Here is a 22,312-nt window from a genome sequence, read left to right as displayed (position 1 = left end):
TGTAAAGAGTTGAGGCCCCAGCACTGATTCCTGTGGTACACCACTCGGCACATCCTACCAACCAGAAAATGACCCATTGATGCCTACTGTTTCCTGTTAGCTAGCCAATCTTCAATCTATGCAATATGTTATCCCCTACACCATCAGCTTTTATTTTCTGCAATAACCTTTGAAACATAGGAGCAGGAGTTTGGTCCTTCAAGCCTGCTCCACCATTCAATATTCTATCTCAATACTATACTCCCACTGTCTCCCAATACCCTTTGATGCCTTTAGAGTCTAGAAATCTATCTATTTCCTTCTTAAATATATTCAGTGACTTGGCTTCCACAGCCTTCTGTGGTAGAGAATTCCACAGGTTCACCACCCTCCGAGTGAAGTTTCTCCTCATCTCAGTCCTAAATGGTCTACCCCATATGCTGAGATTGTGACCCCTTGTTCTAGATCCCCAGCCAGAGGAAACATCCCTGCATCCAGTCTTTATGGGAACATATTTGCCCTGTACTCTCGCTATTTCTTCCTTGAATACCTCCCACTGCTCTGACACAGTTTTATCTGCAAGTAGCTGCTCCCAGTCCACTTGGGCCAAATCGTATCTCATCTTAGTAAAATTAACCTTTCCCCAGTTTAGATCTCCTATTCCCAGCCCAACCTTACCCTTTTCCATAACTACCCTAAATCTAACTGAGTTATGGTCACTATCTCCAAAATGCTCCCCTACTGATATGCCTTCCACCTGCCCAGGCTCATTTCCGAACATTAGGTCCAGAACTGCCCCCTCCCTTGTTGGGCTTCTTACATACTAGCTAAAAAGGTTCTCCTGGATGCAACTTAAGAATTTTGCTCCCTCCCTACCTTGCACACTAAAACTATCCCAATTAATATTTGTATAGGTAAAATCCCCTATTACTGCCTTATTATTATTCCACTTCTCCGAAATTTGATTACGTATTCGATCCTCTATCTCTCCCTGACTGTCAGGGGCCTATAATACACACCCAACAGCATGTTTGCCCCTTTTGTGTTTTTTACTTCTACCCATATGGCCTCATTTGATGATCCCTCCTCATCTCTACCCAAATCGCTTCTATATCCTGGTTTCCTTAACTTTGGCCATCCCTCTCTATTGTGCTGTCACCTTCAATTAACAGAACCACCCCTCCATCTTTTCCTAACTTCTATCCTTCCTAAGAGTCACATACCCTTCAATATTTAGGTCCCAATCTATGCCATCCTGCAGCTATGTCTCTGAAATGGCTATTAGGTCGTACTTATTGATCTCTATCTGCACAATCAGTTCATCTGTTTTGTTTCGAATGCTATGTGCATTCAGATACAGAGCCTTAAGTTTTGTCCTTTTATAAACTTTACTGTAACCTCTAGCCTTATCTGCTGATTTACTCTTAGACTTTTACTCTCTGTCCTTTCTGTCATGGTCTGTTTATCATTTCCCATATTAATACCTTCCTCTCTTCCCTTGTATCTACTCTTTGATATACCACATCTTCCCACATTTGATCCCTTGCCCCCACTACTTAGTTTAAAACCCTCTCTACTTCCCTAGTTATGTGGTTTGCAAGAACACTGGTCCCAGCCTGGCTCAGGTGTAGACCATACCAACGGTACAGCCCCTAATTTCCCCAGTACTGGTGCCAGTGTCCCACAAACCGGAACCCACTTCTCCCACACCAGTCTTTGAGCGCCATATTCATCTCTCTAATTTTATGTACCCTATGCCAATTTGCATGTGGCTCAGGTAATAATCCACCTTTGAGGTTCTGCTTTTTAATTTAGTGCCTAGCTCCTCATACTCTCTATGCTAAAGCTCTTTCCTAGTTCTACCTATGTTGTTGGTACCTACATGGACCACGACAACTGGATTCTCCCCGTCCCACTGCAAGTTCCACTCCAGCCTGAGTAGATATTGTGAACCCTGGCACCAAGCAGGCAACACAGCCATCTGGACTCTCGCCATGGTCAGTTTGCTCCACCCTGCAGCCCCCACTTTCATCCAAATAAGCTGACAACCTCAAACCTATTGGACAATTGCAGAGGCTGACACTCCTGTCCACTGGGTCACTCACAGTCACACCCTCCTGTCCCTGACCGCTGACCAAATCAAAAGTTTCTGACCCAAGTGGTGTGACTGCCTCCTGGTACAAAGCATCCAGGTAACTTACCCCCTCCCTGATGTGTTGCAGTGTCGCCAGCTCAGCCTCCAGCTCAATGACTGAGCCGATGCTCCTCAAGCTGCAACCACTTACTGCAGACGTGTTTGCCCTGAATCACACCAGCATCCAGGAGCTCCCACATGCTGCAGCCTCAACACATCACCTGTTGTGCCATCCTTAATGTGTTTTAATTAATTGCCTAATTATATTCACTTGTTTATGTTGCTTTTTTATATATTTTATTAACTTCACCACCAGTTTGTATATTATTTTAAACCTTAGGTCTGGAACAGACCTTAACTACTTACCAGATACTCATCAAACAGCTCCTTTCCCATAGATCAGTTATGATCTTATTGAATGGCGGAGCAGTCTTGAGGGGCCGAGTGACCTACTCCTGCTCCTAATTGGAATGTTTGTATGTAATTCCTACAGGCTGAGAAAGGTTGAAAAAGCAAAAGGAAATGAACACCACCTTCACCTCAGCCCACTCACCAAACTCTCAGGTATGCACTCAGTTCTTCACCTGCACTTGTTTGCCTTTTGTATTTTTTTAGCACCTTTCATGTCTTCAGGTTATCCCAAAGTGCTTCACAGCCAATGAGTTACTTTGGAAACTCAGTATTACATCAGCATGAATGTCAATCTGCATAACAAGGTCTCACAAACAGCAAATTAAACAATGACCGGATAATCTATTTTGTTAGTACCACTTGATGGCTAAATTTTGGCTGCACTTAAATGTCAGCCAAAAATTTACGCACAAGTGCCTGTGTGACTTGAATTAACGACCACCTGACTCAGGTAAGAGTGCTACCTATTGACCATCACCTTGCCCCCATATTCCTCTCGAGTATGATCTCAGATGTACACCTGGAGTGGCTGGCTGGGCCACATAGCAGATGTTAAGAACTACATGCCTATGTAGACCAGATCAGCTGGAGGTGACATGTTTCCTTCAATGAAGGATAACAGTGCACCTGTTCAATTTTTACAACAATTTGCCTGTTTTATCGTTTATTTTTCCTGCTTCCAGTCCACAAGTAATCACTCCAAGCCACTCACCATCCTGACTTGGAAATATATTGCCGTTCCTTCACTGTCACTGGGTCACTGTGGGTGTACCTACACCATATGGACTGCAGCAGTTCAGGAAGGCAGCTCACAACCATCTTCTCAAGGGCAACTAGGGATGGGCAATAAATGCTGGCCCAGCCAGCGAAGCCCACGTCCCATGAATGAATTAAATTTTTTTCTTTGATTTCAGTTTCACAACTTGCTATCATGGGATTTCAACTTTGAGTTACAAGACCAGTACTGTAATCACTGCACTACTGCTCATTTTGGGTCTGGTCTGCCTTTTCTGGCCCTAACTCTGAGAAGATTTGATCCTGACAAGCTGGGGCCCACCACCGACTTCACGTCGTCCACAGGTTCAGCCTTGACTTGGGCCCTGGAGTGTTGTTGGGGAAGCCCAACAGGAAGAGTTCACAGAGACCAGTGATTCATGGAAGGTTCTTCGTTGTCTCTAGAGGCTTTTCAATGAAGTTTACAGGGTCAAGACATTTGACCCAACTACTTATTGCTGGTGGGAATGGACACCAGGAGTCTCCTACAACCTTATCCAATATCCCTCCATCCCTTCCTCCTCATGTCTGCATCAAACCCTTCTCTTAAATATATCATGCATGATTTCAAGCACTCAGTGATATATCTGCCCCTTTCTCTTGAGTGTAGACATTGTTCCTCAATCAATGAATGGACCACTCCCAGTCTCAGCCAGCAGATCTCGCGAGACTTGACAAGAGCGGAAGTGTTCTTTGGTCGCTCCGCCAATCGGTCTCCGCCTTGCTCAGGGTGGGCTCCGCGCCTGATCACGTGCTTCTTTAATTTGTCTAGCCAATGAGAGTGGGCGATCCTGTTGCTAATTCAAGATGGCGGCGACCGTGTCCGTTACTTCGCCGGCGAGTGAGTTGAGGGAAAACGGTGAAAATGAGGAAAGTAACTGGGAGGAAGAGGAGGGAGATGGGGGAGAATTCCTAGAGGATGAGCAGTGGCCGGTTGCGGGGCTGGAGACGGACCAAGGGAAAGTTGGCGGTTTGGAGGCCGACGAAGCAGCGGCGCCGCACCGGCGGACTCCCGAGGAGACGCTGGCCGAGCTGGAGGCCGCCGAGAAGGAGCAGCGGCTGCAGCGGACCTGCCGCGAGTTCCGAAACCGGCGCAAAATCATCATCAGGAACCTTCCGTCAGATATCATCACCCAGGTACAGGGCAGAGAGACGATGGGGGATGGGGAGGTAGCCAAGGACGGGGACGGGGAGTCCGGGCTGTGAGGGAGAAGCAGCCCGAGGCCCTGCTGCCGGCGGCCGGCGCTCCGCACTGCGGCTGCGCACACCGCCTGGGACTCAACTGTCAATCAAAATGGGAAGTGTTTATTCTGCCTAGGCCGCCTGTGTTTCTCTGACGGGCGTTTTAATCAGTAAAATTGCAAATTAGGAAGTATAGATTGAACTTTTACTAATTTACATTTTGGATGGTAGAAGTTTGGAACACTCTTCCTCAAAGCGCAATTGATGCTAGATCAATTGTAAATTTTAAATCTGAGATTGCTAGTTTTTTTTTGCTTTTTAAAGGCAATGGGGCAGAAGTGGGTTTCGCTGGTGGACAGACTGAATGACCTCATGTTCCTATGCTCCTCTGAGACCTTTGCAGAGGGATATTTAGGGTTTTTCAAAAAGGGAGAAAATCTGAAATTTCATAAGGCCTCAGTTAATTTAACCTCGCTGATGGAAAAGCTTTTTAGAAATAATCCCGGACAAAATTAACAGTCACTTGGACAGATATGGATTAATTAAAGAAAGCCAAGCACAGGTTTATTAAGGGCAGCTCGTATTTAACCAACTTGAGTTAATGCTTTCAAGATGGAAATCACAACCAAAGTTTAGTTTGTCATTTTTTTTGATGAAAATATATATTTAACATCAAATTACTGAGCTTTCACTGTTCTTCATCCACTGCAAAATGATGTATCTTATGTTGTTATGTTGGGAAGTTCTTTGTAATTAAGTTTTACAGTGTATTTAAATACTTTGAAGAAATAGATACATAACAATGGTGTTTGTGTTGTTTTAAAGTCTATTTTTGGATCTTGTTGAGTAGCACAAATAAACTTTAGCTGAGTTTGCAATTCTAGCCCATTTGTTATCTTCACAACAGATACTAATCCTTCTTAATGGCTGGTGTCTGTTCATTTTGTTTGTGCTCTGAAAGTGAGGGAAGTCAATGTCTCCTGTCCCTAGTGTTATCATCAAACATGACCAGGTAAAAGTAGTTCAACCAGGTATTTTAATTTGAACCACACTGAATTGCCCTGTTCCCCACCCCATTCACAGGAATTCAGGTTCCAGTCTTCGCTACTGTACTAGAAATTCTTATTGCCACTGAGTGAGACATTGTATAAAGCTTCTGACTGCATTGTACTGTGCCCCGCAAGCTGTTCATGAGTTGGGGTCAACAGATCAGGGTGGATTTAAACTAAGATCCCAGAAGGATCAAAGCAGCATGACCTCGGCAATCAGTCCTTGTGTTCTTATCAGCAACACAGTGGGATTTTAATGAAATGATCCAATTTTGCAAATATGCAATCTGGTGAATTCTGGTGCTATTTTGTCACATCAATTATCAGACAACCTGGTCATCACTGGATATGACTAGGTGGATGATGACAATTAGAGGAAGTAGCTGGAGGCCTCTAAGCTTGGTGCAAAGGCAAACAAGTTGGAAGCTTCTACACAGAGTAAATTGAAAACAGTGTATAGTCTGGCAGGATGGAGTGTAATTTGTATGAGAGCAGATACTTAAAAGCTAAGTTATAATTTGATAGCATAAAGAACATATCTTTTTATTTCTTTTGGACTGTTGTAAAGAACATATCTTTTTATTTCTTTTGGACTGTTGTAAAGAACATATCTTTTATTCCTGTTGGATTGTGGATTAACATTACAATGGCTGCAGATTGAAAGACATGTCTTCTGGAACAGTGTGAGGGAAAGATACAGTGTTGCTGCCCTGGAACAGAGTGTGCCATGAAAGACAGGATGGTGCTGAGGAGGAGTCTGGTCTATTGGGGATCTGCCTGGCAACGACATTTTTAATTGGTTCCTGACCAGGTGACCAGGTTTGTGTGAGAGCAGTGCAGCAGAGTAGCTCCTAGCTTGAATGGATAAAGATCTAAAACCTCTGTCTCCTATGTGTGTAAGATTCCAGTAATTCTACAATAATAGCTAGCTGGCTTGTTCTCCTCGTATCTCTATATCCTGCTCTCTCTCTGAAAACCCCTGTCAAGAGGAAAAGGGGAAAAATCACAATTAGAGACGTTGAAAAGCAAGTGCTGAAGCAGTGAACTAAAGATTGAAAGTGCTGGAAAACTACCTTCTGTCATAAACGAAGAACTGAAAGGAATTTGGAAGACATCGATCAAAATCAACCCATTGAATCCTGTACTCAGGAATTGGTGCTATTGAACAGTTTTATCCCACCCATAAAATCCATGTTTTTGTGTGTGTGTGTGTGTATATATTGGGATTTAAGAAGGGGTAGAGTTTAGGTTATAGAGTTAGAAATTAGCAGTTCATTTTTTTTTCTTTTGCCACTGGTTAAAGACAATTTGTTCAATAAACAATTATTTACTTATTGAGTACCTGGCACTCGTATTCTGTTAACCCAAATTAAACAGTTAGGTGGGTTGATCAAACTTTTTCACATTTGTCGTGATTCAGGGAGCAGTGGGGCTTGATATGGCAGCGCACTATCCTCAGTGAGTAGTGACAATAGTAATTCAGTGAGCATTCATGGAGCATGGGAGAACCTGCAGATACATTGTAGATTCACGGTAGACAAATTTCACAGAGCTCACTTGAGCTAAGACTGATTTTTTTCTAATTAAATTTTTTATTGAACCAAACTTGTTTTATATGTACACTATCATTTTTATCAATTCTTACTGCAGCAGAATCTGTTTCCCAACACCTTTAAAACTCCAACATTTTGTTCGAACTTCTGTACTCCTCCCTCCCATTTTAGTTAGCTTTTTCTTGCTGTAATGAATGACTGTATTAATATAAAGTACTTGACTGAGAATCAACCACTGACATCAGAGAAGATAATTTGGTGATAGATTTGACAGTTAGGTTGCGACTTTAGACTGTTGGATATGTTTCCCTTAATTGAAAGTATATAGAACTCCTTTTGTTAATTTAAGGAGCTATGCTTTAAAAAGTCTTGGTCCAAGTTTAAATGAAGAAGATGTTGTTGTTGTTTGAATCAGAAGCTTTCTGCTCCTTTTCACACAGCCACTGTGCTCAACAGTTGTGCTCATTCCCTGCTTCACTTGGGATCAGTTAACTTAACAGCCCCATCTTGGAACCCTTCTTTCTTTGTCTAACTCAGGACTATTCCAGGCAGCTCATTCACCCTCCTCCTTTCCACCTCGCTGTGTTGCTTAAGTGGGGGTGGGTAATGGCGAGAGAAAGGAAGCTCACATTGATATCATGTTTACTTGATAAACAGGACAAGGGAAATGAGATACATATTGGTTAATGTTTAGTTTTGCAGCAGTTTACTGTGGCAACGTGGCACAGGTTATAACAGGACAATCTTACCATTTGGTGCTCTGATTCCAAAAAGCAACAGCCATCAACATGAAAGCAGGAAATACCTGAATATCAAGACATGAGATTTTGCTTTTTTTTTCTGAACCCATTTGCCTCATTACCTCTGCTTTCACCTTCAAAAATCACAATGCTTGTTTCATTAAATGTGCCTTCGTCACCGTTCCAAATTCCTGTACATCCTCCTCCTTGTTTTCTGCCCTTTAAAATATGCTATGTTTCACTATGAAATACACAGTTGTATGCGTGTTGAAATGTGTCAGTTGTACCTCTTGTAAGCATATTTTTCTGGCTAAACATTAACTAATATGTATCTCATTTCCTTTGTCCTGTTTATCAAGTAAAGATGATATCAATGTGAGCTTCCTTTCCCCTGCGATTACCCACCCCCACTTAAACAACAGCGAGGTGGAAAGGAGAGTGAATCAACTGCCTGGATTAGTTCTGAGTTAGACAAAGAAGAGTTCCAAGATGGGGCTGTGTTAAGTTAACTGATCTTGAGCAAAGCAGGGAATGAGCACAACAGTTGAGCACAGTATCTTAATGAAAGAGAGCAGAAAGTTTCTGATTTTTAATCACTGTCCAGTGCCTGGAAAGTGTACTTGTGGAAGTTGGCTGAAGCAAGATGAAGTTTGGCTGCAATATTTCCCTTAACCACTCATGCCCATGCATTTGGTTTTTGGGCTGCTGCAGCTTGCTACCTCAGGCTCAGTCCAAGAGAGCAGCCACTGCCTATAGAACCTGTATAAGTTAGTACAAAACAAAAACAGAATTACCTGGAAAAACTCAGCAGGTCTGGCAGCATCGGTGGAGAAGAAATCAGTCAACGTTTCGAGTCTTCATGACCCTTCGGCAGAATTCTGTTTTTGTTTTGGATTTCCAGCATCCGCAGTAGCTTTTAGCTTTTTGTTTTTATCTCTGTATAAGTTAGTACCGGGAGAGGGAAGTACACAGAGGGGATGGGAAATAAGTGTGTCGCTACCAATGACTGAAAGCATTTGCCTTGCATGCACCACAGCCTTGAAATTGCATGTCATTTGAATACTTTTAGTGGAACACTTTTTTTTAAGCAGAGACTGAGTAATCTAGATTTGACTTGATGTAGATTTGTTTCTTTAATCATTCTTGGAACAATCATATCTTGCCTTAAAATTGAAAAATGTTAATAAAACAAAATTCTCAGGGTTTGTTCCCAAGTGACAATACCGCACAAATAGAGCAGAAAACTTTGTGGATTGTTTTATAAGGAACCTGGGGCTGACACTTCCTGTTTGTCTTTGTTTTAAATGAAGCAGAGCAACTTGCATTTGAGTGTCGCAGTAATGTCTGCTCTGACTTGCTTACCGTCCAGGTGAGAGGCAGTCAAAATTCTGCAGAGATGCCTTTGCTCTTTGTTATTGGCGGAGCAACTGTGTAATATCATCGTGTACTTCCTGAGTGAGTAACCGTAGGAAGAGATCAGGTATTCCCCTATGTTGAGGGAAACCTGAGCAAGTGTCAGAATGAGTCACTTAGCACCTATCTCATTTAATTATCAACCTTCCACATTCTTATTAGTTTTCTTGTCAGTTTTCCTCCTTCCATCAAACCCTGAAATTCAGATTGACAGACACTTGCACAGGATCCAGGTGGAATTCAGATTGACAGATATTTGCACAGTAGTGGGTGATCTCCAGAACCTAATCTAGCTAGCTATTCGTTATATGTGTAGTGATTGGCTATTTGACTGAAGGACATCCCAAACTACCCTGATTCTGTTCTTCTACAATATTCATGTCTGTGAATCTAGGACATTTTTAGTCTATATGGCTCTCTAACTCACTGGCTGAATTCACTGAACTGTTGAGATGTAGATGCATAAACCTTTGATGAAGAAAAGACAGGACTCTATTGTACCCACAAATAAAACAGAAGTAGGTAAGAGCTGTTGGGTTTCTAGAAGCAATGCTGCTGTTTGCGGTTCCAGCTGGCTCATTTTCAGAAGGACATTAGACTGATGGAAAGATACAGTAAAAGTTCACATGATGCAGCAATCAGTTCAAAATATTAAGGGATTTTTAAAAAAAAAATTCTATTCATTCATGGGATGTGGAAAGGCCAGCATTTATTGTCCATCCCAATTACCCTTGAAAAGGTGATGAGTGTCTAGTGGCTTGCTCAGCCATTTGAGGCCAATTAAGAGTCCACTATATTGCTGTTGGCCTGGAGTCACGTCTCGACCAGACTGGGTAACGATGGCAGATTTCCTTCCCCCTGGGACATTGGTAACCGGATGGATATTTACCTCAAGCTGCTAGTTTAATCTTTACCATTATTCCTAATTTATTTTGTTATTCCTAATTTATTTTGTTAACTGGATTCAATTCATGTTACCAGATTATTAATCCAGGCCTCCAGATTGCTAGTCCAGTAATGAAACCACTTTGTAGCTGAGCTACATATCACCAATTTTAAGACTCAAACAGAGTAGGTTAAGAAGACCCAGTAAGGTTTTTAAAAGTTTTAAGAGGGTGAGCAATAGAAGATTGTTTTTCGCTGATTGGTGAATCATTAATAGTGACTTCAAGTGATCATTAAATGAGTAAAGGAAGAAGTTTTTTTTCCACAAGGTTACTGGAGCATGAAATGCTTTGCCATGAGTGGATATTGCGCTCCAGGCTATTTACATCATTTTAATGGGGAATTCAATTGAAAATTATGAAATGCTTCAGTTAGTTAGCACAGGGCAAAGATGCTAAATGGCTGGGTTGTAGTTTCTATGACCAAAGGAGCCCTCACTTTTTTAAGTGGATTAGTGTAAGTTAGTTTTGTACATTTGCTACTTTTTGGCCTAAGGAATCGATGGAATTGTCATTAAATCTCAACAGGTCATATACTGGCAATTACTCAAACTAGAAAGTGCAATCTTAACTTTTAATACCACTAAAATGCTTCATCAAAATCAATTTGCTTTGTCTTACAGGAAGTTTATGAACTTCTGAATGGTTACGACCTAAAATACTGTTTTGTGGACAAATACAAAGGAACAGGTGAGTGCACCCTGCCCACTCTTGTCCCTAGATGCCTGGATTCCAGGCAAGACTGAGCTAAAACTGCTTGACTTTTATATAAGTAATAAATACATGCTGTGATCTCCAGCAATGTGACGAAATGCAGCTTCCAATGTGAAAAATCCCTGGTTGATTATTCCATGAGGCTAGGGGAAGTTGTGAAGAGGAAAAAGCCATTCTGAATACCAAAGCCCATCACTCTCTGGTACAGCAAACTCCTCCTTCCCACCAAACACATTGTCATTTAATTTGGGAGAGTTCATTTTTGCTATCTCTATTTTTCTGGGTCGATTATTTTGAAAACTCATCATTCTTGATGTAATGAGGTTTTTCCTGGTATTTGTTTTAAATTTTGTTTTCACTCATTTCCACTTGTTTGGTTCTGTTTTCATTGTGTATTTTTAAGTATCACTTTGAACTGGACGCAGTATACCAGATGAGGCCTAATTAGCGTCTTATACAAGTTCAACATGACCTCCTTACTCTTGTACTCAATGCCCCTATTAATAAAGCCTAAGATGCGTTATGCTTTATTAACTGCTCTGTCAAATGCCCTGCCATCTTCAATGACCTATGTACGTATACACCAAGGTCCCTCTGTTCCTGCACCTCCTTTAGAGACTCTCCCTTTATTTTATACTGTCTCACCATATTTTTCCTGCCAAACGAATCACCTCACACTTCTCTGCATTGAACTTCATCTGCCACTTGTCTGCCCAATCCACCAATGTGTCAATGCCTTTTGAATTTCAAGATTCTCCATCACAGTTGACAACATTTTCCAATCTTCGTATCACCTGCAAATTTTGAAATCATGCCCTGAACACCACAGTCTAACTCATTAATATATATCAGGAAGAGCAAGGGCCCCAACACTGACTCCTGAGGAACTCCACTATAAGCCTTCCTCCAATCTGAAAAACAACCATTTATCACTATTCTCTGTTTCCTGTCTTTCTTCTGATCTTTCTTCACTCAGCCATTGGCAGCTGTGCTTTCAGCTACCTGGGCCCAAACTCTAGAATTCCTTCCCTCAAGCTCTTTTCTTTTAAGGCACTCCTTAACACCTCTTTGACAAAGTTTTGATTATCTCCTTTTTGACTCATTGTCAATCTTTGTCTGATTGCACTCCTGGGAAATACATTGAGATATTTTAGTATACTAAAGGTGTTATATAAATGCAAGGTGCTATATAAATGAAAACTGCTGTTTGTCCCTCTTTGTTGCGGCAGCAGTGAGTGTGCTGGAATCGAGCTCTGGAAAGCAAATGATTCATCACTGTCCAGTGACTTTCAAAGCCTAAGTGCTGGAAAGTGCAGACAGGTGTGGGTTTGGCTGTTGTTATCTGCAGCTTCTCAATGTCCACTCATTTACACAGCTCCATCACACTCACACCCATCCCACCCCACTCCCTGACACATTTGGGCACTGCATAAAGGGCTGCCCACAGAGCTGCATTCCAGTCTTACTGAGGGAAGAGAAGAGTCAGAAGTCAGTTATATTAACTTTTCTTTTTCTTGTTTCTTGTTTCTTTCCAGCTTTTGTCACTTTATTGAACAGGGATCAAGCAAACGATGCTATTGAGAAATTTCACCAGTCAACACTGCGGGATAGAGAGATTTCAGTCCAACTGCAGCCTACTGATGCTCTGCTTTGCATTGCAAATCTGCCACTTGCCTTCACTCAGCAGCAGTTTGAAGAGCTGGTGCGGCCTTTTGGGAACCTGGAGCGATGTTTCCTTGTGTACAGTGAGGTTTCCGGACACTCAAAGGGATATGGTTTTGTGGAATACATGAAAAAAGACTCTGCTGCCCGTGCTAAATCGGAACTCCTCGGGAAACAGCTGGGTACACGAACCCTGTATGTTCACTGGACTGATGTAAACCAACTGACTCTTGACCTCATTCATTCCAAGTGCCTGTGCGTGGACAAACTGCCACATGATTACAAAGACCTGCAGGCACTCACTGAAGCCTTCAGCAACACCTACGAGCCAACCTATTGTCAGGTATGAGCAATAGTCATGGGAAGCAGGCAGCGGTAAAGGCAAGAATGGTCTAGAGACTTATTTTAAAATCTGTGAGCAACAGTAACTGTATCCTTTACACTCAGCACACAGTCAGATCTATTCAGGGTCAAGAGTTCAGGGTCTTGCAGATGTTTGCTCTTGCTTCCTTCGCTTTAGTTAGAGATCAGTTCTAGCCATGACAGGTTATCTGAGAATGTGACCTGAACAATATTTTGAGAACCCTGGCAAAATGCTGCAGGAGGGCCTGGGAGGGTTGCGGAGGCGGGTTGCCTCACATCCTTTAAAAAGTACCTGGATGAGCACTTGGCACGCCATAACATTCAAGGCTATGGGCCAAGTGCTGGTAAATGGGATTAGGTAGGTAGCTCAGGTGTTTCTCACGTGTCGGTGCAGACTCGATGGGCCGAAGGGCCTCTTCTGCACCATGTGATTCTGATTAAAGAATTAACGAAATGCATATCTTTAATTTCCTTCTTTACTCCCCTCCATCCCTCTGTCAGAAGCCTCCACTTCAGGTTCTGCTGAATACTGATGCTTATTGCTTGTTTATTAATTACGAGTTTGTTTGTCTATACAGCCACAGTTGTAAATACAGCATCTTAACTGCTGTATGTGCTGTTGATAGGCTTACACTTTCGTTTTGCTCCTGTCTTCCTAGTTTACCCCCCTCCACCAGCCTGATTGTCTGGACCTGAAGCTTTTGCCGTGTACATCTGTCCATGCCAATCCCATTTACTTTCTCCTCCGATAATATCTAAAACATTGAGCGGCTGCATTGTACATTTTGGCAAAGCCAGGGTTTAAGCTCTTCTGTAATTCCTTTCAGTGTCTTATCCTTCATAGATATTAGTGCCAAACAAGGTATGCTTCAAATTACTTAATTTGCTGCTATTATTTCTATGCACATTTCAATCTTTTTAAACATGTATTTGAAGATGTGGCATTTTGATCCTCCAGTCTTGAATGATGTTCCTATCCTGGCTCTATTTTCTAACACATGCTGCAGCCTATTTTATCTCTTTGGAAATTGTGTCTTAGGAGGAGGAAGGGGCTGCTGTGTGGGAGCTGACCCTACAATAAGCCGGGAATTGTAAATCACTGAAGATTTATTGTATCTACCAGTGGGGTTCCTCTGCAGATGCAGTGAAGAAAATAAGATAAATAATAGTGAACAATTGGAAAGAAAACCTGTTAAACTCAGCCAACACCTTTATCTGTACCACAGACTCCACAGTCGACCAGTTGTTAGTGCATATCCATGCATTCCATCAAGACACATTGATGTAGCATGCAATGGGATTGTGCAGGCTTCTGATAAACTACTTCCTGAATGTACATCAAATGCCAACTCATCTGTGCTTGTGCAACAATACTTTATTTATATAACAAAAGCAAAATACTGTGGATGCTGGAAATCTGAAATAAAAACCGAAAATGCTGCAAAAACTCAGCAGGTCTGGCAGGTGGAGAAAGAAAATCAGAGTTAATGTTTTGAGTCTGTATGACTTCTTCACAGCTGACTTTATTTAGTGTAGACTAGTGCCTTGTCAGCTGACAGGTTTTCAAGTTTTAACCCTTGTGAATTGTTACCAGACATCCCGATTGCTCTAGAGGATTCTGGTAATTTTAGTTGTATGTTGGTGTTTTTTGTTCTCAGTTGTTTACAAACTACCTGCCACAAATACTTCATGTTGACCTCTTCCCTTAACTGGAAATGTGTGACATGATAGGGAACATTGGACACAGCTAACTGTTCACATTCTTATCAATGGCCTGGAACATCAGAGATGTCCACAATAATGCTGGAATATATACAGCACCTTTACCATAAAGAAACCCCCTCCAAAACACCTCGCAATTCAACATCAGGATGGTCTGAAAAGCTTGGCCAGAGAGATGCTGTTTGGTGGAGGTTTTATAAAATTGGAGATATTTGAGGAGGGAGTCCAATGGAATTGGATCTCACCACAGGATATCTATTCTCCACCTTAGTGTTAATTGTAGATTTAGACTGAAGCCATTGAGAGCCACTAGTAGGTATTGTAACTCCTTTTTACAGTATTTGACATTAAGTGGCAATTTGCCTCATTCCTCTCCTGAGTTGGTAGTTGTGTAACACTTGAAATAGGATGTTTGTTTCAGCCTGTTCAAGAATCACATTCATCTTAAACAGCTACAGACTTCACATATCCCTTTCAACTTGGCACTAGGATCAGACTTGCTGCAATGCTCAGCACAGTGCAGTAGACAGAGGCAGCACCTGTGAAACTGAAGCTCGAAGACTTTGTGCTTTTGGGGTGGCATATTTTTCACAATCACATTGATTGATTGTTATTTGTTTGCTTTTCTTTTTCCCTTCCCCCCACCCCTTCTGATCCGTTGCTTCCTCCATCACTTATGCCCTGTATCCCCCTCTTGTGCAGCTGGCTCAGGGACCTGATGGGCAATTTCGAGGCTTTGCTGTTGTGGAATATGAAGCTGCTGAACAAGCTGAGCAAGTGCAGAGGGAGATGGACGGGCTCTGGGTTGACGGGAACCACATTCGTGTCTCGTTCTGTGCACCTGGACCCCCAGGACGGAGTATGCTTCCTGCCCTGATAGCAGCTCAAGCTATGGTGAGTCTACGGTTTAATTTGCATCAATGTGTAGAATTCAAGCAAAGGATAACTACAACCTGTATTAAACCTGGGAAAGCTCACAAAAATCTAACTGGCTTTAAGCAATGGCAGATTGGAATACAAAGTACAATACCATGAGCAGTAAGGCACTAACTGTCCTCAATGCTCCATGTTTGAGCAGCTTGTTGAAACAATGCACTCATGTAGCCATTTACATGAGGCAGCAAAGAGCAGTCAGTGCCTGTGGAACTAGACAACCTTCCGTCTGCATCTGTCATATTATAGGGGTTGGGGAAGAGATAAATCCTGCAATTACTAAGGGAAGACTCCTGTACACTCTCAGTTGCATGGAGTATTGTAAACCTCTCATCTGTTTTATTTCTTGTCTTAGGCAATGAACCGTGGAAAGGGTCTTCTCCCAGAACCGAATCCTGTGCAGATTCTGAACAGCCTCAATAATCCAGCGACACTGCAGCTTCTCCTAAACCCATTTATTCATGGAGGCACAGGCGCACAGCAGGGTGAGAGCAGGGTACACGAGCCGCAGTGATAGACATGTCTTGATTTGTAACTGGTCTGTCTGCTGTGGTTACTCAGTGTGTCAGGATACAATGGTCCAGGTTAAACAGGAGCTGAATGGTCTGCAGCTGACTGTTAGCAGAGAGAATTCTGACTACAACCGATCACTTAGGCTGTGTTGCTATAAGAAGTATAACTAGAAATCGTGAGCACAGTAGGATTTGCGTGCATTAGCAACATTTTTTATATATATTGTATCGGATTTATAATTACTACAATGCTTAAAATCTTCTCTCTTGCTGTCCTGTGGGAGCATACAATCGAGAGTAGGCCATTCGGCCGATCCAGCTGACTTCACCTTTTTAGACATGGTAATTCTATCATTTTAATCCCAATTCCTTGCCTTTCTCTCTTTTAATGTTGTCCAAGTATATTTCCATTATTGCATGTACAGTGCAGCAGTTTTCCTTAATCTTCCATAGCATTACTCATGGCTCATCTAGTGCACACCTATGATGTTTAGCTGTGACCCTGGCCTTTCCCCTTTAAGCCACTGGCCCGGCCTTGTATTGTTTCTCAGGAAGTGATTGAAATGGGGCCTGAGCTAATGTTTTTTTTTAAAATGTGGAATGTGGGAAATAGGAATTGGTGTCGCTGCCTATCCCCAGTTGTCCTTGAGGAGGTTCTCCTTGAACTGCTGGAGTCCGTGTGGTGAAGGTACTGCACAGTGCTGTGAAGGGGAATGGTGATAGATGTCCAAGTCGGGATGGTGTGTGACTTGGAAGGGAGCTTGGAGTTGCTGGTGGTTCCATGTTCAGCTGCCCTGTCCGAGGTGGCACAGTTTAATTTCTGCTTCATGTGGGAAGTTTGAAAATGCCAAGTGCTGCAGGTCAGAAAATAAAGCCTTTCTATTTTTTTGACGTCTAGGAGAGTGTCTTGTGCTCTCCAAACTTTCTTATAAATTAGTGTAAATAGGTTTTAGTAATTTCTGATTCAATCATCTAATTTCCAAATGTATGCAAATGTTTTCATAGACATGAATAAATGTTGACTTTGGCAGTGGAAATCCTGAATAACAAAGGATATTAACCATAATACTTTATTTTCTTTAGGAATTCTGGGAGCTCCTCTTCCAGTGCCTCTGCTGGGGAATCCTGGATTAGGTGCAGCCCTCTTGCAAATGGTTTTCCAGGGCCAAAACCCAGCTCAAACCAAGGTAAATCTCCAATTCACAAGCAAGGAATTGTAAACAGGCTCGAGGGAAGTTGCACCTTTGGTTTGTGCTGAAGCTTCAAAGTGTTCAGTGGTGACCAAAGGAAGTACACTTGTCTTTGAAGGCTTAGCATTTTCAGTGATAACATTGCACTCTGTTCTGTCTTTTTCTTGCTCTTCCCTTCTCTACCCTCTTCCAGAAGAGCAACTCTGAATTATTCTCTCATGGGGATTTTTAAAATGCCAGTGTTAGCAGAGATCAATGTTACAGGCAGTCACCGAAATTAAGCACACCAACTTCAACCGTAGTTTCATTCAATATTTCCTATAGTTATAGCTGCCCTTAAGAGAACATTGTTCCGTCACTGGCACTGTTGGAACTACCTTTTCTTGTGCTTTTAGAGGGTAAAAATTAGCTGCACAATTCTGTATCTCTAGTGGCTTTCCATAGGTTTTGTTTGTCTTGCATTTAAATTTTAAAAACAACAAAATGGAACTTGTTTGGCCCAATCACCTCCCTTTAGGTTTTGTGTTGCTCTACTGTGCTTGAAATGGCTGCTGGCGATTCCAGGTGCAAAATCTTAGCTTCAACTCAAAGAATGATAATCCTGACCAGTACACCGACCAGGGCTACATGTCCACCAGAAAACTGGCAGCTAGGCCCAAAATAGTTTGTTGCTGCATAATGAAACATATGCGTAAACTGGATAATTAAACAGTTTTGTGTATCAATTACATTGATGTAATTTGCTCAGTTGTAGAAAGATTGTCCTGTCCAGCCTGTTTGCAAAGCCCCTCTTTAATGTGGTACAAATGGGGCATGTTCTCCCCCCCCACTCCTTCCCATTGTTTCTGTAGCGCTGAGTTTGGCCTCTTGTTTGCTATGTGGAGATCTTCCAGAAGATTCCAGCAGGTCGATCAGTATCTGAATGAGAAGATAGGTTAAATGTCTCTGGTGTGACTCTTCAGCAGAATATGCATCCTCCATCAAAACCATTTCCTGAAGGATTGTGTCTGAAATGTTAGAAGTATCCTTTCTTTTTCAAATGTTGAACAATTTGGACAATCCTTGCATTTGCTGTTACTTCTCCAAACTAGGGAAAGGTCAGGCAGTGCTGAGAAAATGATATTTAGACTGTGTCGATTGTGATTCCAAATTCCAGAGATATTAATTTACAACCCTGGGAGCTATTTCTTTTAGAATTAGATTTCAGGGTAAATGCAGTTACCTGTGCTACAGATGGATGTTTAATGCTGTGTGCAGCATCCTTGTGGATTGTCTCACAAATCTTGTACAAAAATTAACATGGCAAAACTAGCAACAGATACCTTGCATGTATAAGGATATATTTGCTAAAATGGACATGCTATCCATTTGTGGCAAGGCCTTTGCACCCCCTTTACCGTCTTCCTCATTTTGCAGCTACATTTAAAAAAAAAACTCTTAACATCAGTTTTTTGTTATTTACTGACATGGTAAATCTCTTGGAGCACATGGCAATTGACTCATTCTGAAACTGGTTAAATGCTGTAATATATCCTTATAGTTGACAAAGGTTCTCGCATTGCCTTAGAATGACCGGTCGGTTTACGGTATGATCCCATACAGTAAGTGTTGATGGAGTATGTACTTTTCAGCATGGTCACTGGATATTGACCAGGCCCAGCAGTGGCTGATATTCACACAGGCTGACAATTGAAGCTGCAGCATTCCAGTGTATCTGAACTTAGGAGTGGAATCAGTGAGGGAAAACTTTGTCAGGATGATTCCAGAAATACCATCTTCTGTTTTTTTTCAGCAGGTGTGTCACTTGCACCGCAGTCTCCACAATCAAATAGAAGGTCTTGGTTCAGTAAAACTAACATTTCTGTCTAATGATGAATGTGGTTCAGAGCTCCCGTTGAGCCAGTGTTGAAACCATCACTACTGAAGCATGTTATCAGTCGCCCATACATTTTTTCTATTATTGGCTAATTACAATGAGCATGTACTGGTGTGTGTAGGATGGCAGATTGTTAGTATAGTATTTTAAAACTTTTAAGAAATTAGGCATGACTATAACCAGAGTATATTAGCAATTGTACTGTATGTACTATGAAACTTCATGGAGATGTTTTTACTTTGGATGATGCAAGTATGCCATCATTCACCAATTAAAATCAAAAAGACCAGTTGTTTGAATATCACTGGAAAAGGCAGTAAGCAGCTAGATTTTTTCTTTTTCCTCACTTTCTCCCCTTACCCATGTACCATCAGGAGGCATTTTGTTTTTCCCCCTCCTTTGCATTCAGATCAGATGCAGTGATGAACGTTCATCTGCAAGTGCACCAGTGCGACTGGTTTGTTGCTTGTTCTTCGAATGAATTCAGTGATATTCTGCAAGCTCTCCTACCGTCAAATCAGAGCCACTTTAAGGCCTTAAGCAAAGGCTTTCTCGTACATTGTGCTTACAAGGCCTTTTCCAAGTGATGCATGACTATTTGTGTTGCGATCAGTTGCCTTTTGCCATTTCGCTGTTTACGAAAGTTACTATGCTGAAAATAGCCCAATAAATTTCTAGTTAAACTTATTCTCATTTCCTCATTTCTCTGAAGACTGACACTGCCCATCTGCTGAACAAGTACTGTTGTTCAATAAAGCATTGGAGTGATCCCAGACATCAGTTACAATTACAGAATTATTGTGTGAATTGTGACACAGTAACTACTACTACTGGGTGAATTAGGGCTCACTCTTTTCAGCCTACTGTGGCTGTGATGAGGATTTAATTTCCTCAAGGACTTTAGTCCAGAATGCACAAACCCTTTTATTAGGTGCTGCCCAGGAACCAGAACCCTAAAACCCTTATGAAACGTCAGCACCCACAGTCTGCAGCTGAATGCTGTAGGATGACAAAAATATTCCAGGGGACTGCTACGTATTTTGAAATTTGAACCCAGTCACTCTGAGGAGCTCTCTTTATAGTGGGAAAAACAACATATTCTCATGTTTCTGAATTCCCGCATTGAATACCATGTCATTGCAGAAAACAAGCTGAAGTTCCTTTCGTCTTAATTTTTGTTTTTGGCCCAGGATTACTTGTTGTGTAGTTAGTTCTCATTGAAACGAGCAGTGCTCTATAATACCCTGACAGTTCAGTTGATCAAGTGTGAGTAAAATTTATTGTACCCCATTGTTTTTAAATTTGTCGTTCCTACCCTGCCTTGCTCCACCCCACCTGTTCTTATTTTTCTCTCTCCTCTCCTGAGTTAGTAACTCTCTGGGGTGTAGTTACACTGGCAGCTGCCCAAAGTGGTTGTTCATTGTGTGCGAGTCTAGGTGATGAATGTAAGAGTTTACTTGACAACTGGAGTCATCACAGCAGCATACAAGGTACAGAATGCAGCATTTTTAATGCTGCTCCTGCACAGAAAAGGCGTGGAATGTGGATTCTTGCTGATTTTATAGCTCAATGCCATAATCGGGTACTGGATATAACACCACACACAGGCAAGCCTATGGATAGCACAATGGACTTATTTTTTTATACAGCGGAGAGCTAAAACAAATAGCTAGCAGGTGACCAGCTCACATGTACATCAGTTGAATGGTTGCCTTGAAGGCAACATGGCAGGACTCCAGCAAAATGCTGGAATGAAATGGATTGAAGAGGAAGTATGAAACTCTTGTACTGTATTTCACATGAGAGCACACCTACATAGTTCCAGATGGGGAATTATGGTTGAAAGTCTGCCTCATCATCTTTAAATTCAGTAATGTACAAAGAAATGGATATGACTCTTGCTTTCAGGATACATTGGAAGTGGACTAGTTCATGGAGACCAATTAAATAAGATGGCTTTTTTCCTGGCACTATGGACTTTATTAGCTTTTACTATTCTTACACTTCTGTTTATCTATTCATGTAATGACTGACCTTTCATTCTCTACTGCACCCCCTTTCCCCCCTACACCTATTGTGTCCTAGAATGCTTTGCTTGGGAATCCAGTTTTTCTGCAGAATTTGGTTTGGACCCAGCTGATGCACAATAAAGAGAACCAGGCATTCCTCAATGTAAGTCCACAACAAGTAGATTGTCGTGCTGGGGTTTGCCTTCAAATTATCTACAACACATACTGACCACATTAATTTTAGCCTTGCTGTACAGTTTTATTTGGATTAAGTGGTGGCAGATCGATTTGGCCTTTTTGCAATAATTGGAAAAAGGAATTCTAGATTCTAGGCATCAATGTTACTGAGAACGGGCTCATTGAGGCTGTTGGTCTACAATGGTGATTAATCACTGAACTCCACTAGGCTGTTAAATAGGTTCAGTTTTTCTTAACCGAGAAAAAGAAATTAAAGTCAAAACTTTTTGATTTTGAGTCAGTGCAGCTGTATTGTCTTTTTTCTTTTGTATGAATGACACAATCGTTAGTATGTCTTTAGAAAGGTTGTGCAGGATTCCTTTGGAATATAACAAGAGCCTGGCATGTGAAATAATTTGGTTTCTGTTGCATTTTCTTCCCCCTGGTTTTGAATCTTGCTCTGCCTCCTTTTATCTGTTGCTTCCTCCACTTGGATAGATTGAAAATCCATTTCACATTGCAGGTGCAGTTTATTTACACTCAACAAAGGTGTACATGACTCTGATCAGAATGCTTTATTTGCGTGAACCCTGTCTTTAACCATGTGAAACTGAATTTTGTGGAAAATCCTCTAGCCTGAGAAGAATTAATTGTGCCAACTACCAACAGATATCCGGTCATGTTTTCTGTCAACTATTGTCAGGGTCTCTACTGCCTCATAACTCTGTCTCTCTGGAACTTTGCCCCACTTTGTTGTCTCCCCCACTCCTCTGCCACTTCTCATTTGTTTTCCAGCACCACATTGTTCCCATTCCCAACGGTGTTGGAACCAATGTTCAGAATCAGAATGGTGTCACTTTACACCACTTAATCTCCATTAATTTTCACTTTATTTATCCATATTTCATATCTTGCACCCTTGACCTTTGCTCCCCCCCTCCCACCCATGACCTTTGTTCCATAAGGGGCTGGCAA

At 41.8% G+C, this 22,312-nt stretch overlaps 1 protein-coding gene across 1 annotated transcript in view; it reads left to right on the top strand.

Annotated features, from left to right (window-relative positions):
• Nucleotides 1–4,083: 4,083 nt before the first annotated feature.
• The window catches only part of raver1 (ribonucleoprotein, PTB-binding 1), a 34,895-nt gene continuing 16,666 nt past the window's right edge, over nt 4,084–22,312 (top strand). The window contains exons 1-6 of the mRNA XM_078531304.1: nt 4,084–4,435; nt 10,803–10,869; nt 12,429–12,898; nt 15,343–15,534; nt 15,929–16,058; nt 17,169–17,272. Of these exons, the coding sequence (XP_078387430.1) occupies nt 4,106–4,435; nt 10,803–10,869; nt 12,429–12,898; nt 15,343–15,534; nt 15,929–16,058; nt 17,169–17,272 (1,293 nt within the window). The 5' untranslated portion in view covers nt 4,084–4,105. The remainder of the gene's footprint in view (nt 4,436–10,802; nt 10,870–12,428; nt 12,899–15,342; nt 15,535–15,928; nt 16,059–17,168; nt 17,273–22,312) is intronic.

This window comes from Cetorhinus maximus, chromosome 28 (genome assembly GCF_964194155.1).
Source record: "Cetorhinus maximus chromosome 28, sCetMax3.hap1.1, whole genome shotgun sequence".
In the NCBI taxonomy this organism is placed as follows: domain Eukaryota; kingdom Metazoa; phylum Chordata; class Chondrichthyes; order Lamniformes; family Cetorhinidae; genus Cetorhinus; species Cetorhinus maximus.
Note: the sequence above shows the minus strand (reverse complement) of the source record. Positions and strands in the feature narration are given on the sequence as shown.